At 44.3% G+C, this 19971-nt stretch overlaps 1 protein-coding gene across 1 annotated transcript in view; it reads right to left on the bottom strand.

Annotated features, from left to right (window-relative positions):
* Positions 1-19971, bottom strand: part of LOC128876156 (histone-lysine N-methyltransferase Suv4-20-like) — a 102597-nt gene that overhangs the window by 8308 nt on the left and 74318 nt on the right. The window contains exon 3 of the mRNA XM_054122287.1: positions 2036-2329. Within this exon, the coding sequence (XP_053978262.1) occupies positions 2036-2329 (294 nt within the window). The remainder of the gene's footprint in view (positions 1-2035; positions 2330-19971) is intronic.

The following is a 19971-nucleotide window of genomic DNA, read 5'->3' on the forward strand; positions in this document are numbered from 1 at the left end:
TTTTAGCTCGATGCCGGCATCCAGAAGCCTCAAGAGGGTTAGAACCCGATCCTCCTTTGGACGGCAGCTCATCAACTGTCTCCAGACGCGCGCCCGCGGCGTTTCATCGTCTTCCGTCGAATAATGCCGTGGGACCGATCACGCGAGTCTTCAAAAGCGGGAATGGTTCACTAGTCTGCGTCGAGAAAGAAAATGTACCGTCTGGATCGTTTGAGTAGGTTTGGTGGTCGAGCCAAAAGCTGTGACTGGTGCAACAAAGAGTTGCAACGACGAATAAATACTGGGGCATGCCTGAATCATGCACAACATCTCCGTGACATTTCGAGATGTAGAACAATTATTCCCGGGGGAAATCAACTTCCCGTACAAGTAAACGCGATTAACGACCTCGAAAAAGCTCCATCCATCGAGAATATTTTGAGAGCGTGTAACAGGCGCGCACGAAGCACCGCTAATTGCATCTCGGGAATATTCCGAGCCAATTAGCGCGTTCGGGTCGACATTAATTACGGGGACGATTCGTAGGCAAATCGAGCCTCGCATAGGCGGGAATCCCGAAAAACTTGGAGGAAGCAAGGAGAACGTGGTCGGTTAACGAGCAACTTTGTGCTTTTTGACGCGGGATCCCGCGAGACTCGTGAATAATTTCTAAGCATCGACGATCGACGCGGCTAATTACCGCGCTGCACGGTTAATGGACGCCCTCTCTGCGATATTAGAGGTCGATCGCTTGATTTTGGAGGGTAACGGCGATGGAAAGTGTCTATATCAAAAACATGCCTCGAAATGAAACTTAATTAATTTAGGAAAAGCAGTTGAAATTTGTTGGAATTTGATTGAACAGGCGACTAATAATGCCTAGGTGTAGTGTAATTTAATTTCAAAATCCTGGACAACTGTTCGAAAATGGCGCGTTTATTAACAGTGGCTAATCAACGACCGTTTAATAAATGAAAACGCGATTGGGGAAACGCTAGACCCAAAGCATTCGGTTTGATCGGCTGAAAATTGAGTTTAATCGCATTCGACCATGCTGAGATTAAATACTGCCAGTCTCCAGACAACGTTAACGTAGAAGCGCATTGTGGATTCGGAAGATATTCGTCGCTGCAGGTCATCGCGTTTGAAAATCTGCGTGTATTCTTAGCTCGTGTCCATTATTCTCAGAAACCAGTTTTATGTCGATCCACTTATCAGACTTGAAAACCGGAGATGAACAAAATTTCGTTCGAACAAAGGAAGAATAGAAACGTCGTTTGCTCGTTCGTTTGTACTGTGTATCATTTCGTAATTCGAAGTCTAATTAAATTAATATCATTGGATATGAAATGTTTCGATTTCGATTATCGGAAGGTGGAGTCGATCGGGATGGTTTAAGCTACTCTTTTCCTTTTGTTGCACATTTCGTAACGCGCGTCGCACAAGTGCCTGCTATCGACGATTTTAGGTTACTAATTTTAGCTCGATCGTTCGAGGAGTGGGCGTAAACTTGTCTCCGAAGACAGTACACATTATTGTTTGACGTATTACTCATAACATACACGCAAGTGCGCGATTTCGAGCTCGCGATATCGATCGTGGGCTCGATTCGTTTCTCCAGATAATCGGTCTTCCCGATAATAGATTTCCTTATAATCGAAACTTCGGTTAAATCGACCATCTATTGTGGCTCTATTTTAAATCTGGGGTCGACGACCTCCTCCGATCTCCGAATGCGATATTATATTCATTGGCAATTTCAAAAAATGGGCGAAATTGTAGCACAATCCTCGGAATAAGAACATTAAAGTTTGAAGTATGGGATGAAATATTTCGCAACGACCAAATGATAATTTAATTGCTCGAATAACTACTTGAGACATTCATTTGTTTCTCACTCGGTATTTCTTAAGTATGGACATAAATTTTAATGGCCATCGCGTGTTGAGGCTTGGAAAATTGCTAGTTTAACGTTTCAATTATTCTCGTTTTTAGTTTCGGTTTGATGCGACCGTATCTGCTGTAGCATTTACATATTTAGTAAGGATGAGCTAACCTGCTCGGGGTCGCGGAGATGAAGGGCGGTGTGCGCGCCATAGGGACGTTCCTCGCCATCAGGAAGCTGGAGCCGCGGTGGGAGGTCGAGGGCGAGGTCCTGCCGGACACTTCCGGCGCGGATCGCCCGGTCCCTGGCGGCGGCGACCATGGCTTCCTGCATCCCTTCGGTGGCTCCTTCGCCCACACCCCCGCCCCCACCGACGCCGCCTCCGCTCGGATCACCCTCTAGTCCACCTCCGAGGCCACCGTGACCGCCGCTGCCAACCTCCATTCCTGGGCTCACCGACAGCATCTGCGAAACAACCAGAGAAACGCCTCGTTAAAAACCAACCCCTAGCGAGCCAACAGATTCTTCGAATCTCCTTGTCTCTCCTCGTTTCAGTGTTTAACAATTATTCCTCTATAATATATAACACGAAACTTTGTTCCTCTTGTTTCGTTCATTTCGATGCTAATAAAAAAAATTGTTTAATTGCATACAAGTACTTTATGTTATCCTGCATCCTACGATATTTTATAATTTCTTGAAAACTGCCTTGTATCCCGGTTCCGAGTACTCGAATGATAATCGGTAAACTTCTGAAAGAATCCTAAACTCCCCCGCTATAACATCGACGTCGCGAAGCTACGTGCGTAGTGGTCGAACAAATTCGATTACGGGTCAATTAATAATTTATCAACCACCTGCAGTTACGGCCGTTCAACGCGTTACGTAACAGAAATAGCCGGGACCACTTAACGGTAACGGCAGCGTTCCGAAGAGGCAAGTGGACCATTTCGACGGCCACTAAATATCATGGCTCCGAGTTTTGTCGCCGAACGAGCCGCTAAACTTTCCTCCTAAAACGGTGCATCCGTTTATGGGGCAATTTCGGAAACTGTGGACAAAGACGCGTTCCACCAGCTGAGATGCCGCCATATTTTCAAAGAAGAAATTCTTTTCATGCCATGAATGTAAGATTCTTCACGATGCACAGTGTCTTCGTCATACGTATGTAAATATAAACATAAATACAAATATAAATACTCATGACGTGCCTATCTCACGCAAGACGTGCCCGTCCATCGAATACAACGATCGAATGGAATGCCCCCGTGGGGAGGCGGCCAACGAATAAAAGAAAATTGTTTTCGTGTTTTCGATCCTGGCGAACATCCCTAAGTCGCGGAGTCGTCTCTCTGTTTACGATCACAGGCGAGAACAAGAAACGATACAAACGCAATCTGGGATCACGGGACGCATTCGTCGGGCGTAAAATTTTTAGAGAACTGGCCAGTGACGATAGAATTTATCGGAGGCGACGGAAAATTTCGCGACTCGCTCATAAAAACGACGTCTGATTTTGCGAGGGAGCGACTCCCTATTGAAGACTGGTAACCTCTTATCGGATCGTCTCGCGATTTCAGATTCGGAGCTATAAAATCCTCCGCCAGCATGGGGATCCGCGGGATTCGATGGCGTTTATTTCTTTGTTTGGCAAAGTGGAATTTTCTTTTTACGGTAGAAGTAGGTGGAGAGGTATCCATACAAGAATCTTAGAATGGGTAAATAAATTAAATTGACATTAAAAACTTAAATATTTCTCAGCAATTGTAACTTACTTCGAGCACTTGGCTCTGTCCAGTTTTAACGAAGACTCTAACGCCATCAGCGTCGAATAGATACCCCTATTTTCCAGAACACCGCGTCGAGCAACGTGCAAGCAGAGACTCAATTCCCAAACCGTTATACGCCATCTTCGATTCACTTTGTACATCGAACTTCGTTCAATTCCGGCAACATTATCCACATCAAACGGACATCTAGTCACTAAAACGTTGCCTCGATTCTCACGCCCTCATTTATTCACTTTGGACATCGCCCAGTTTCGGAATCTCCAGCATCGCTCACGTCAAACATCTGTCTCGTTTTTAATTTTGTTTGCTAAAGTGGTGATCTCTCAATTATTAGACGCTACCTTCACTTCGCGTGATACATCAATTTTTCTTCGCTTTTCATCGTTATCCACCTGTCACGTAAATCTTGAGACTTATGCTCGCATCTTCAGCCTCGCCACTGTACAACTACCCTTGAACAGTCACAAACTCCCTCATCTCGCCGGCACTAAAATGCACCCGCTTTCGTTATCAAATTCTCCCCTTAACACCATTCCCATCAATCAAACACCTGTTCCTCGAAGTTTCTCCACCCTCTCAGCCCAAAACTCATTCCCCCAACCCTAATCCTCCACCAACTTCGTGAAACCACCGTCAAAACTAGTCCTGCGGAATCCTTCCCAGTCGGATCTAGAAAACTCTGGGTGAGCAGATCCTCGACTATCGAAGCTACCAATTTCTGCTCGCGTCCCCGTTCGCTGCAAGGTTAAACGTCTCCACCGCGGCCAGTCGTTCGTCGTCCGCGTCTCATTGCCAATTCAACGGCATTGCAGACTGCTGACTAGAGGAATCTATACGATAATAACGCGCAAGGCCAGACGCGGACAACAACGACCGTCGCCGATCCGTCTCGAGTCGCAAGACCACGGGATCCATCGTCGTCATCCGCGTTTGTTTCCTCTCCGTGCGTTTAGGCGTGTTGCACGTATCGCGACATTATTCTGGTCCGTGACGAGCAGGGCAATTGCCCGTGAACGGGACCGTCGTATAAATTCCCCGTGTCCGTCATTTCGTTTGTCCGTTTTCCCTATCTCTCTCGTTTTGTCTCTCGCGGCGTTTCTCCGTCTTGCTCGCTCCGACCTCCGCGCGAACTGGCACTTACGTGATGATCCATTTGCCGCTAAATGACAGGAAACATTCGAGAAGCCCCGAATATCGCGCCCTGCGATCGAGCTCGGACAGGTCGTCCTCTGGGTTCGAGGGAAGCAGAGCTGTTGGAAAGTACAGTCCTCGAACAGAATACCGAGATCTCGAGCATGACTGACAGAGTTCGAGATCCGATACGAGGTATGGCAAAAATTACTCGGGGGTCAAAGTGGATAGTTCAATCTCTATGCATCTTTCTCGACTCTTAAACTAGCCAAATATCACAATTGACAACTTACTCGAAGGAACAAGACCTCCTGCAGTTACCATAACCCTCCAGGTGCTCCAGAATGTCCTCGGAAGACTCTACTCGCAAAGAGTCTACCCCGGCAGGGTTTGTTACTCCTCGCAGTAACCTCTCTGATGAATTCTCCTACTCTTACTTGCGCAACAAACATTGAACTTGGTTATTTTAGAAACGATTCCTAGTCGGTCCTAGATGAAGGCACTTTCTGGGCTCCGTGGGACCGTATAGTCGTTCCTTTTGAACGCTCAGGCGACGACTACCGGGACAAATCGACGCCGCGCGTGTTGGTAGCGCGGAAATACGAGGATACGTGTGCAATACGGTCGTAGGTGAAACGTGGGACCGTAAGCAAAACGATCGCGGTTGGTAACGCTATAGTTTCAATGCACCGCGATGAACTGGAAGACGGAACGAAATTACGTGGCACCGTTCAGCGCAATGAATTTGTTACTGGCGATTTATGGGGAAATCGTTATCATCGCGACGCGAACGTCTCACGTTTTACAGTAAAATTTATTTTGAGCAGGTGGGTAACTATTTTCAACCGGAGAACATTAGCATATGTTACTCTAGGTTGACATTCATTTCTCCATACCGGATACATCGACAGGCTCTCGTAAATAAAGTGTTAATCGTAATTCATTGATTAGTAGAGCGAGCGAGCCAATAAATATCGAGCTTTGTTTCGAAGGCGTGCAATGTCGCATCAGCGAGGACTTACAAAGTGAATACTGTGTATGCAACAATGTGGCACGATAAGGCTTCCCCCACATCGCATGCATATATTGATTAGCTCCGCAAAATGTGAACGGAATTTAGTTACATTTGAGGAGCGACGATCACTGTCATTCAATCCAATTTTTAAGCGCATTGGTATCGTGTTCTTTAATACAAAATATTTCTAAACATTTTCCTCGCGTATACTCATCGGTTATTTTTACGATAACATCGATAGCACTGCCTATCAATTCAAAGATAGACACTTGCTTCTTTTTCAAACTCGTATCTTTACTTGACAGGCACTGCAATAGATATAAAAATAACGAATCTACGTATAAAAGGAGAATATTTATATCTCATGAACATATATCTCTGCTCATATATTTTTAAATCCGTATCTTTGCCTGATAGGCACTACCGCGAATTATAAAAATAACAGACGTGTTTACATGTAAACAGAAAAGAGTAGAAATGTTATTCTACAATAGAAACCACAATAACAATGCACTTAAAGATTAATTGCACCAAAAGTAATTGACCAACGGTAAATCAACTGAGAATAATGTTCTCTGTGGCAGTTGAAATTTTCATTAAAATTCGGGTCGTTTCGTTCGCGAGAAGCTGATGGGTTCACCGTGAGATGAGCCTAAACACGTTGATTACCGACCTAATTGCGAACGCGCGCGAGCAAACGGTCCTGTTTCATTCCATGCCCTTTAAACGGTCGCCAACGCATACAGGCGGCGGCTAATTGGCCGATTTCCACGGACGACTTCTATCGAATTTCCATTAGACGGCGAGCTGTACGCAATCCTCGTAGATCAGACGTGCGACCGCAAGTAAAATTGCTGTGCGATAGACGACACAGTGTTGCGTTTCAAAGCATCCTCGAGTAAACAGGGAAAGTGGTACGAGCACCGACTGCCGACGAACCGGACGTTTTCCATTTCGTTCGCGCCTAGCATCGGACCTGCAACCGATCCGTTATCCTTCGATTCTTTCCGTACAAACCATTTCGCGTAAAAATGAATTTTTCAAGGGAATACAAACATTTCTGTACCTTGGAAACATACGACATGGCTAAAACGCGAATAATTTCACGTTCTTTCGGATGGAATTATTTAGTCTCCAATGATAAGATAGCGCGTCTATAATTGTATCTGTAATTAACGATCCATCGAAGATGCGAAAAATTTGCCAATTGTGATCTATTCGATAGGTTTGCTCCGCTACATTAAGATAAGCCTACATTATTAAGATAAGCCTTCATTTAAATAACATAAATACTTCAATTTCAATTCTAAACTCTATGGAAACAACAACGTATACAAAGTTACCATTTCGTCCATCTCTGGATCCATTGGGCGAAGACACGCGCTTCAAAAAAAAAAAAGAAAAAAAAAAGGAACATTTACTTCGACCCTGTGCCCTCGCGACGATTGTCGTCGCGATACCACGTCATTATCAGTCAACACGCGCTGCAACGTTTCGATTGGACGACGTATCAAACTGCACCGTATCGTCGCACAAATTGTTCCCTGACTCGGCGGAATTAATCGCCGCCCGATAAAAAGGCGATAACGCCCGGCGAGCGGTGGTGAGAAAGAAAGGAAATAATTCCCGACGGCTGTTCCGATCGGGGATTGCAAACAACAAGAACAAATAAACATTAGGTCACAAGTTTGTCTAAAAATGAAAATATACGAGCAGTTGAAAGTTAGCGCGGGAGAATGCATGGTCACGTGTTTCGCGCGATCAGCTGACTGAAAGAAACATGGCTGACAAGAGAAACGACAGGAAAAGGATCGCGATGGACGAGGAAGCAGCGTCTCGAGGCGGATAATCGAGATCGACTTGTGAAAACGCCTCGTAGTCTGGAGTTCCGGGGTTATCGCCACTCCAGCCTTGTCCTCCCGACGAAACGTTTATCGCGATCGCTTCAAATTCATCCCGAGAACTAATAACGAGCGTATCGCGCCTACCAGCTTGGACGCTGCGACCTATTGCGACAGGGTATCGTCTCGCTGACGTCAGAACACAGCAATTACAGTAATTATCAATTACTTTTCACAGCGGCCACATCGCCGCAAAAAAAGGCAACGCTAACTAGTAAAGTAAAGCTACACACTCGAAGATAAACTGAATTCTTTTCCGAATAAAAAATGTTGACGAATAGGAGATTAATTTAAAGGAGAAATTACGTAAGATAAAAATAACATCGTCAACCAATTCTGTTCCATATTTACGACACGACTCGTTAAGACTAATGGGCGTTCGAGCACCGAAGGAAACCTTAAACCAAGAATGAAACGCAACGATGGTAGCTGACATGGTCGCGTTAAAGCTTTAAAGGGGTTCTCCGTTTCCACGGAGGCCGTCGAAAGGGAAAGTTGAGGCCGTAAGGAGCAGTAACGAGCACCAGGGGATGGTGGACTCGTGGCTCGGTGCGCCAGCACTCTGGTATTGATCGCACACAATTGTACCGCGTAACAAAGACGCTTACAATGTCCACGGGATAGGTCGCGAGCGAGATCGAGCACCAGCAGGGACTCGATACGGGGGTTGCTTGGAAATTTCACTTCCATATTGCGAAAAACAAGCGTTGGAAGGCCGAGAATCCTTATGCGGTGACTACCGTGTGAAGCAACTTAATTTAAAAATTGTATCAAAATATTTCTGGCGCGGGGAAGGTGTTCAAGTCGTGCTTCTATTCATATTTTCAACCAATAATGAAATTTACATTCATTTTTATATCGTCAATGAAATCTGTTGAGAATACACAGTCAGTGTAAGAAGTATTCGTTCGAAGCAACCCATTTAAAATAAATGGTTCCTGTACGAATACTTATTACACCGACTGTATATGTATCCGTTTCTTAATTATGTGTTTGTGTGCCTGGGTATGGAAGTACGTGTATGTGTTTGCGCGCCTTGACCTTATGAATATGTATTCTTTTGTTTTAAGTCAGTCTGTCTCGACTCGTCTGTAGGCAACGTTTTGAGAATAAATGCACGCATATATTAAAACCGTAAGAAAATCTTTGAAAAGACTTGACCATCTTCCTTTTTGTCGTTGGAAGTTTTGTTGTTGTTGTTTATCTACATTGAAAATTTTCCCCCGCGTCTGATTCGAATTACAGAAATCGAGCGCGTCACGTCGACTGACTTCGCGATCGGTTTAATCGCCGCGACCTCGACACGTCGTATGATCGAACGGCTGCTACGATGTCTGCTCTATTAACGGAACGATGACGCCCTGACTGGAGATTAGAAGCGTTGCAGCCATTCTCGCGATGACTTCTCGCAATCGGGGGTGGCTTTTTTACGGCTGCTAAGAAAATTGCAGATAGCCCGTTTATCGTTACGACGAGGGACGCGACATCCGAGCAGACGTTAACACCGACGCTTAATCCACTCTAACCCAGTGTTACTTTGGGGTCACATACATCTGAATTTCCAAATAGTTTATCTTTTAACCAACGCGTTGTAGATCATCCAAAAATCTATTTAAGGTAGCTACTATAGAAATTCCTTGATATAAGGACACTGACATGGGTCTTTTGCATCGTTGTATCGAGGTAGAAGAGGTGGCCGATCGAGATACACACGTGATGTATACGTATCGGTTATCGAGAGCGAATTGACGCAAGCTTGAATGGTCACCGACACTGTCGCAAACGTGCGTCGCAGATTATGTTGTAAAAGTGGCGATTACTTCGATCGTTCGACGACTGTGGAGATTATTTGTCGCCGAGGAAGATGGGTCGATCCACGGACATTAACCTCTTTAAAATCAATTACGAGAAACTAGGGAAAAATAGCTGCTTTTTTGAACACCGACTGCAGGTGAAACTACCCCTTAAGCGATCACCCCTTGGTAGTATTGAAAAATCTATTTCATAGACAAGGAATTTTTTCAAACAAATTACTTACGGTCTTCAACGGCAAATAACATTATAAAATAATTTTAGATTTACTTTTAATTTTGTTGAAATGTAAATAAAAATATGTCAAAAATAATAAAGTAAAAATAATCGTTTTAACCGTCTATGTTCCCAAAATGTACAATAAACAAGAACGTTTCTTTTCATTGTACAATTAGGAACAAGTATCTCTACTTTGTACCAATAATGTGTGCATACCGACAATGAAAAGAATAACACGAGTGATTGTAGAAATCTCCTGCAGACGATAGACTGTAATCAGTCTACGTGCGTAACGCAAACGACAGTGTTTACAAATGATTTTTTTCCCTCCTTTTTATTTTTTTCGCCGATCGACACAACATGTTATTTTCCATCGAAAACCACGCGCAATCCGTTTAAACGATCCCTCTTGTGTATCCAATAATTGGTCCTTGAAAGAAGAACCGATATAATTCGGGATGATTACAATTGCACTCGTATTTAAATATTTTATCACCGTCGGTTCTTATCGCTCTTTCTCCCGTGAACGTCGAAGAAGTGAAAATTCGATAATACGAGCTGTTGAACGATAACTGATGGTTGTTGTTACTTATCGACGAAGAGAAAAAGTATAGAAGTCAAAACAACTAGATAACCGATCGCCAAAGAGCGCATACTCGGCGAAATGATCGAGCTCGATACGTACACGATATACTCGGTGCCTTAACATAAGTGGAAATGCTTGCGATATTAACGATACCGAAGATTATCGATAAAACAGACATGCATACGTAGCAAAGCTTAGCAGAAATAAAGTTTGCAAGATCCCCTAAATTTTTGAGCGACTGGTTACGCGAGCGATGGATTTTAGACGATCGTAAAAGGCGACAGAAAATTCGCGAATTCTCGTGACAAGAGAGAGCTCGCGTACCTTCACCAGGCATTGACGCAAGTACTGCTCCGATTCTCACGTGTTCCGTTAAGTCTTTCAAGATTTCTCCACATCTTCAAGGCCATCTAACTGGGAATTAACATCCAAAAATTCGTATCGCCTTCTTAAGCTGAATACAAGCACGCCTCGGCCAGCAAGTATTACGAGGTTGAGATAACGACATTTTTTTTCGAAGTTCGTATGTTTATAATTTTATTTGTCATTCCCCAAGAATACCATTGAACGAGGACCGATTCGAAGCAGAGCTTTTTAATTGTTTCGGTATGTTATGTTACGCTGTTAAATTATCGAATTGTTTTAATGCCTAACGAACGCTCGAAATAAACCGTTCGAATAAATTTCGATTACGCGAACGATCGTTTATTCCGCGACACGTAAGGTGTAAATTTATAAACGCGATCCAAGTCTTCCTAGTCGTCTTCGGATAAATCAAAATTTCATGCATTATAGAGGAAGCGAAAAAAAGTAATTGCAGATTTAACGGAATAGTAATCGATGTGAAGTAACGATATAAAATTCATGAAATTCACTTCATACCATATTTTCCTATTAAACACGTCCATGATAAAACTACAATTAACGTCTAATTAATATGTATGGGTAATATTTTCAGTCATGTCACCTCATCTTATGTTCATGAATCGTTTACAAATATTTCGTTTTTATCTCGGACATCTATATTACTGTAAATGTAGCGGAGGTAACAAAGGTAAGAGGATGCTTGTTCCTAGGAAGAAAAATGTAATCGTCGGACGAGTCACGACACCGTTTCAGGACACGATGGGCAACACCGTGCAACCACCGAGAATTTCTAAGCTGCGAGGAACGATCCGTGCGGTGGTCGAGGCAAATCGATCGAGAAGCATATTCGCGTCACGAGGGCAATGCACTGGCGATACGATGCACCAGTTGCACCGGCCTCGTAACTAGGATAAGCCTCGGTGCAGAGCTGGCGTCGTGCAAAAATTGCACCTAGCTTTCAGTGCGAGTGCAACCGCGCCATTCTTTCACTCTGATAGCATACCGCTCCCGAAAAGACCTCATCAAACTTGAAAGCTCTCGAAATAGCCACCACTTGAAAATAAGGTCACGGAGGGGCGAGATATTTATTTTTTAATGTTCAACTTTTAATTCGGAATGGTTGTTAATATTGTCGTATTTTTTGGGTCCGATAGTAACGCCTTCGTACGTTTATATCCCTCGTTCTCTTAATACGAAAATTTGGGCCCGAAGAAATAATTAAATCAATAATTAATTCGATTAATTAACCGTTAATTACTCGTCCACTCGGGGTCAAACACCGCGACAGGGTTTCGTTTAGAATTTGAACAAAGCTAACGGGAACGTGATTTCATTATTTCGTCGGTCGATTCGCTTTGGAACGGGATCGAGCCAGGAAAATCACTGGACAGCGAACGTCTAACGGTGTCGAAACGGTCTGGCTCGCTTTCGGTTTCGCGGCCAAGTTAGTTTGCCCAGGTCTAACGGTGTTCTTTTTCACGGGCCTTGAAAGACCTAGGGCAAGCATGATAATCGACTTTTCGGTTGCGCAAGTCACATCGGCGCGGTCGCGTTGCGAGAAAGAACGTCGACCCTCGACAGTCTCGTGACTCCTTTCGAGTGTCATAAACTCGTTGATTCCTGTCGATCTTAATCTCGGTGATATAATCTAAGAGTTTTTATATTTATTTTAATGTACGCTTCGAAGACTAGATTGTTGCAGATCCTAATTTTAATTGAATAAACAACCGATCGAGAGTCGGTTTCGTTCACCTTCTTGTTTGCAATTCTTTTATCCATATGAAGAGTTTATCTATCCTCAGGGTCACACAGAATGATTAGGTGGACGAACAAACAGAAGAGGAACAATGGCGAGGTGGGAGGGACGAGCGAAGAGAAATGCGTTGCTAGTCTCTCTACTGACGCAAGCGACTCGTTATCGCCACGACCTTAAGGCCAAACAACCGCGACCGCGCCAAGAATCCGCGCAATTCCTGAGCCACGAGTCTAGAGTCTAGGAACGGGGCTTCCCAGTGAGCGAGCACCGACACCGTCTGTGCCAACGATGCTTCTTTTTTAACTTTCCCACTTCTCGGCTCGCGTGAAGGACCCAGAACGATACAGGTGCTAGGGTACGAAGTAATTTGGTCGCTACCACTACAGATCTAGGATTTGGAGGAAACTTGGATACGAAGGCACTTTGGTAACTGTGTTGGGTCTCGGGTTTGTGGAAGTTGATGCGACCAAACTTCAGACATTGCCATTATCGACTACGCCTAAAAATACTTCGCGATCTTTAAAAACTTCTTACGTCCGTGTTCGAGGAAAGCGTTCCATACTAATTGGACAGTTACGTTTCATCTTCCCGAGCTATATAGTTACGTCGAGACCTTTACACTCAGCAGTTACGTGCTTTCACGCCCTACAGCACTCCGAAGTTGGTTCGATAATCCTCGCACATAAAAGGTTCAAGTTTTCCCACCACTCCCATGGTAAGCCAACGCGATACTTCAACGCGCACACGGTCGTCGCATCTCGCCATGTAATAATAATAAAAATAACGCCGACTTTACTGCGTCGTAATTATGACTTTACGTAACGTCGCTAGAACGCGGATGTAACGTGGATATTCCGGAGACATAATCGTGGATGGGCCACGTTTAACGCCCAATTGCTGGCGTAAACCTAGTCCTAATACCGCAGGGTCATTGACTGCACCCATCGTTCACGCAACCAAATATGAAACAATCCTAATACTAGATTCTAGTGTACCGACCAGGAAAAATAATTTTTCATTATATTATCCATGAAAATAATTCGAATTCGAAATTACAAACTATACCCTAATACTAGATTTCAGAGTGTGTTGACCAGAAAGAATAATTTTTCATGATAATTATTATCCACGCAATTTCTGATACGATTATCGATCGTCTCGTATATCCTCAAAGTCCTGTTTTATATTTCAGTTAACGGAGATTTACGATTACGATATCTCGAGAAGCAACACACCTTCCGCGCGCTATAGATTTGAGGAACACGGATTACCGATTATTTATGGGCTCTAGTAAAATTGCGTAACAGTCTCAGCAATTATACAACAAAAATTTACGTACGATACGTCCAGGTATCGAATCTCTTAATCTGCCACGCGGATGACTGTTCGCGAAAATCAATTAATTCTCTTATCGAACACGATCAACCTTTTAAGTGTTAAAATCATTCTTCCATTATTCGTTCGCGTCTTGCTTTCGTACGTATTTTATTAGACGGGTATTCCTTGTTTGGATGGGCTCCTTGCTCTATCGAGGTGTCGACCATTCTAATTACCATCTTAATTACCATTCCGATTATTAATCCTCGACTCTCGGACGGTCGCCTGCGTGCTCGCGAATCGGCGTCAAGAATCTTGACCAATAAATCGCGAAAGCGTCAAGGCTCGATAGCGGTCATAAAGTTGCGTGACGCGAAGCGGGATAAAGTCGTGTTTCCGCGTTTATATTTCACGCGACGGAGTCGCGAGTTTATGTCCGACTGGCACGACAATAATAACCGCAATACCAGGCCCCCGCCACGTGGCCGCTGAGAACGACTCAGGCACCGTTTCCCAAACCATGTGTCGCGAGAAAAAACCAATCAATACTCAAAAGAACTAATCGCGCCTAATAAAGTGATGCGTCAATGATTCTCAGCAAACCAATTTGTCAAGAAGCTGCTACTGGACGTCCACGCGTTATCGAGGTCCGTATTAGAACCGTTTGATACGATTCTATTTATAATCGAGTCACAGATGATCACGAACAAGCGAATTCGGTGATTCTGATAGTCACAGACGACGTGTTCTTTTCCGTGGACGAATCTAGGTCGTCGCGCCCGATCTCGCGACCCCGTGAGCGAAAGAAACCACCGATGATAACATCGTATCTGCACGGCTGCCCTCGATCTGCAAAATAATACCGAGGACGTCGCGATAACGAGTTGATCCTATTGCCAGCGAGATGGAGAACCCGTCTCGGTCGAATCGTTGTAGATACCCTTTCGAAAAATCGACGTGGAAAAAGTATAACGTGTTTCTAAGACGAGGTAACTCGAGAAGCAAGCTACCTCGCTTTGGAGTTACATTTGCGAGCATCAATTACGATTGAATTTATAGACGTTGAAGACGTATCGACGCAATTGACGAGGATGATGCGTTTATCGCGGGATCGATATTAATAAACTTGTTTATAGTCTGTTGGATTTGTTATAGTTGCTTCGATAACAATTTGTCATCATTCGTCGGGGACATCGCGACGAGCGATAAAACACGACGCCCGGTGTTGGAAATTCTACCGTGAATAGTGACGATGATTGATAGTTCTAGAGATTTTTAAATAAATTTTGCCCAGCGAGAAAGTATAATAGATTTTCCAATTCGCTCATGGTTGGTGTCTTAACAATAACGAATTTATTTTATTTTCAAAAGTGTCGAGACTCTGTGCGACAGGTCAGTAGTCGGAGCGTTATGCAATCGAAGAATCAGGGAGAAGAAACGGGGTCCCCGATAACGACGCGAATTTCCTGGAAAGGCGATAATTGCGCAATGGTTTCGCGCGACACATTCTGTAGACGACCTTACGAAACTCGAAACTGCTTCTCGGTAAAGAATTAAGAGAACCGATTGGAAGCCTCTTTCGTCACTAATCGCGTCGAACCGAGTCGCCGAACGCTGGAATCTCCCAGACGATATTCGCAATATTTTCGCGTTTCAAAAATGACTTCAGGAGTCGATCAAAAAATTAGTTAAAAGGGACAATCTTTTAATGTCGAGACAAAAAAAAAATTGAAGATCATGTGTTCCGCACTTGAGAAGATTAAAATTTGCGAAGGTAAGTTCGCTATTAAAATTGTTGGAATTTGACGTCGGATTGGATTTTGAGGGTCTGTATTTTTGGAACAATTTTGAATCCATCGAAACGATGACTTAAACCCCCATTATTTGACCCTAAACCCCATCGTGCTTAAATCTCAACAAGATCCTTCGAGCCGATCGCGCCAGATCAAGCGTTCCAAGCGGAGAGAGCGTTTCGTAAACGGCTCGCGACGCGTTGTCACGGGTCCGGTAAAGAGGTGACGGCACAGCCTCCAGGAATCCTTCGGCCGTTTTACGAGTTCGTTAATTGTCGAAGAGGCTCTTCCGCCCCCAACCTCGAAAGGTTTCGCGGCGGCGGCGGCGAAACTTCTGCTGCCACCTGAAAGAGTACGCGACGAGGCTGAAAGCGCGCCCGACTCTCCCGAGCGCGTTGTTCTAAAGGACTTCTTGTAATTAACTGTCTAGACTGCCGACGTTATTATCTGGGCCTCGTTAGCGTTATCTCCGGCGAGCGGGAAACGTCTGCTGGAAATTACGCTAGCGTGTGCACCGCCATCCTCGCGGCCGACTCGTGGACATCGTAAGCCGTCTTGAAAATTGGCAGAGCGCTTGTCACGATTCGGCGATAGCATGATCGATTAACAGGTTAAACGTCACGGAGGTCATCCGTCAGCGACGCGTTAAATTTACGGTGCTACCGTAAACCCTCTTATTTTCACATGAACTACGCTACGTTCAAATTTCGATAAAATCGATCTTACGGATTGCACAAAATTAACGCTTCGAGGTTCGACGCTTCTCGTTTCGTCTTGATTATGAGTATCAATAAATTCCATTCAAGTGCAAGAGTGGAAAGGTCATATTGTGGTAAGTAGCTCACGTGACCTGGCCATTCTAAAAGAGTTAAAGTCGGCGACGTCGTACGGAATCAATGGAACGGAAAGGATTAAGGCCAGACGCGGGTAAAAATAAGCGAACAAAGTAACCGTGTCCCGCGACGATTTTATTATCATCGCACCGATTGCAAGTCCGGGTCGATCGACGCGGGCTCGTCGTAATTTCCCGTTGATTTCCTGCTCCTCTGTCGCGGCACAACGAGCCACCTTCGGATCGCGAAATTAAAGCTATTGTCGCTTATAACGAGACCCGACGTGCCTCGTCGGTGAATGCGTCCCCGTAAATTGCCCCTGGATCACAATGGGGTTCGCGAACGCCAATGACGCGCGACCGTGTTCCCGCCTTACAGGTGCACGAACAAACGAGCCTCGCGTTGACCAGAGATTAGTGTCACTTATGTACAAAAAATTTACTTGGACTAAAAATCGAGCAAAGACATTTTAACTTTATTCGCCGTTCGTTACGCGGACGAAAAGTGTTTTCGGACGGAGAATTGTTTGGTTCCTAAGCATGTCGAAACAAGAAATATTGCAACGATACCTTGATAAAAGTGAAATTGTATAAGTACAACGATTCAAACACAAAGATTCATGACATATTCAAAGAATACGAAAAGTCTACAAAGAACAAATACATGGCTGTGGAACCGCGAGCGTTCGTCGTGCAAAGATGAAAATAAAAGTAAACGAGACATTAAGAAGAAGGGTTGCGAGTTCCCCTCCCCTTTTGTGGGGAACAACCCTGTACTGAGCGAACAGAGACCTCTAATTGCGATGCATAACGCGGTCGCGGAAATTTTCGAGGGTCCATGCGACAGTGTGGAGGAAAGGGATGGTGGTTGGGTAACATTGAGTTCGGTGCTTAAATGGCGGGTGAAGATGCGCGCGAACATTGATCGACGAAGGGGTGGAAACGAGTGTTTAATTGACACCGTGGCTTGGGGCACCGCGACGAACCGTAAACAGAAATTTTGCTAATGTATGGAGACGTGGTTTGCGACCGCGGTTTGCCACTTGGCCGCACAATTAAGGAACTGAAACGAATACCGCCCTTCGACGGGATTCGTTCAAAATTAACATATGTAGTTCGTTTTTATTTTTAATGAATATATGTAACCGACTAAGAGACTATATTAATGGGCTGTCTGGAAAGCCCATGCCGATTTTTAGTAGGCGGTACAGATCTGAATATATCGGAATGGCTGAAAACAAATAACGTGTGTACATTCCTTAACAGGTGGAAAGGTTGTGGAACAAAATGGTACACATATAATTCCATAAATATACATCAAAATTCAAACATGCCTTTGAATTTTTCTTAAAAATAGGCATGAACTTTCCGGACAATCCAATAAATTAATAATATTCTTATCTAAACGTAAAAATGAAATTTGAATTGCTAGATTGCTGCTGGAAGGGCGTATAAAATGGAAAAACAAGTACCCCAACCATAATTTCGTCTTGAAAAAGACGCTATTGACGAGCATGCTTCCATTCTGGGGGGAGGGGGAGGGGCACGCGCACGCCGCACGTATGCGAAGACGCGTGCAACTGCGTATGTTAACGAACGTGGCGTGCTTTCGATACTAATGAGCCCAGATTAGATGAACCGTTAGATCCGCGGCGCGATATAAATCAGCGTGCGCGCGTTAGGGTTCCCTGTTCCGATCACTGGTGTCCCGGATTCTTGGATCGACGAGATAATTCGCTTAGCCTCGGAGATATCGGCTTATTTTCCCCGTGGGAATTTCCTTTCTCTAGCGAACGGTGTTCGCAGCCTGTGCCCCGCCATATTTCTCCCAAGTACGCGCTGTTTCCTATGAAATTGTATTATTCAGGCCGACTATGGTTGTTCGATCAAATTAAAAATTCACCGCTCGCCCTTTTAGACAATTTCTTAATTTGATCTAAAGATCAATTTCTAAAAGTTCGAACGCGCACTTCGGAGAGGATCTATCGCGCAGGATCGCGGGAAACGAGATATCCCTGGAAATATCGAGAATCTTAGGGAAGAGCTTCGGAGGCACAATGGCTGGAACGGCTGTCTGCGCTGGAGAAAAGCCCGGAGTTCCAATTCTAGCAGAATGGACCTGAATGCCTCTATTTTCTCCCATGGGGAAAAAACTGTAAATCCCTGCACGGCAGACACACGGAAAAAAAAGGAAAGAACTGGAAGAAGGTTCTGGCGATCAATGAACCGAAGGATCTGATCGAACTAAAAAATACCTGTATGCACAATTTGAAAAATCGACGAACGCGGAGAGACCTCCCGAGAAGATTGCCTCACCTTTACGCGAATCCTAACGCAAGCTTGGAAGCATATTTTCTTGAAAAAAAAAATATTTGAGAAAATTAAGGAAGGAGTGCTTTTCCTCTAAGGAAATGAAGCAAGCGTATTATTTGATTTTATCGAACAAAGTGCAGACGATTTTATTCATATTGTTATCAAGATCGTCTCAATAATAGAAAACAACGGAAAAATTCATTCGATTGTCTTGTAACACATTAAGAGACTAATTACGAATTGATTAGATTCTCCAAAAACAACCCAGACTATTCAACTGTTTATTACGAATGCCTCGATCCATTAACAGATAATTTTATTAACGAATGGTATATAATTCTTCTAGCATCTTCTATTATCGAAACAATTTTAATAACGAATCGAACAAATTCTTACGTTTGTCTGCCGGATAAAATCAGATAATACTTTTCCAAATGAAAAATGAAACTCACGAGTGGTTTCCACGGAGCGACGTGTGACGAGGGTACTTTCAGCAGAAGTTCGCAAATTGGAATTTCAGTGACGCGGAGTAAGCGACCCCCCCGTAACTCTTACGATCCTCGAAAAGAAGAAAAAGAACTCAAAGTCGGAAGAAATATCCTGAATGACCTGGTTGCGCAACGACTCGCTTCAGACCTCAATCTTTTCGTGGATCTCATTCATAAAAGAGCTGGTCATTAATTCATGACGTTCGCTATGGTCACGATCCCAAATCGGGCCGCTCCAAAAATGCACGCTCCCGTTCAACGATCGACGAACGCGGTGTTACTCAACCTTCGTCGGAGAGGGCTGGAGATTTCCGTGAAATTTATCGTGGAATTTCTGGTTCGTTCGATAAATTTAATGATTTTAACAAGTATGAAGTATCACGGGTGAAATTGAATGACTTTGCTAGTTTTAGCGTTAACGGAATTCGCATCCGTCTCTACCTCCCCCAAAAAGTAATTTTTCCCATTTTCGGAGCTCGCGTCGTCCGCTCCCGCGCGAACAGCTCGATAATCCATATTTCAATCGAGCGTCACGGGCGGGGCCAAAACATTTTGGGCACACCCTGTATAAGGAGACGTCGAGGCCGACCTCACGATCGGGCTGATGACATTTAAAAGTACGAGACGGGAAGGTATCGACCGGCTGAAAAGAGCGAGGGAGAGACCGAGCTTTGTCTGTATGCGCGTGGAACGGAGAGAGAGAGAGAGAGAGGGAGAGAGAAAAGAGGAGACGAAACAGGAGCAAGGGAGACGGACCGTCGACCCAGACGAGAAAACTGCAGTGAAAG

This window comes from Hylaeus volcanicus, chromosome 5 (genome assembly GCF_026283585.1).
Source record: "Hylaeus volcanicus isolate JK05 chromosome 5, UHH_iyHylVolc1.0_haploid, whole genome shotgun sequence".
In the NCBI taxonomy this organism is placed as follows: domain Eukaryota; kingdom Metazoa; phylum Arthropoda; class Insecta; order Hymenoptera; family Colletidae; genus Hylaeus; species Hylaeus volcanicus.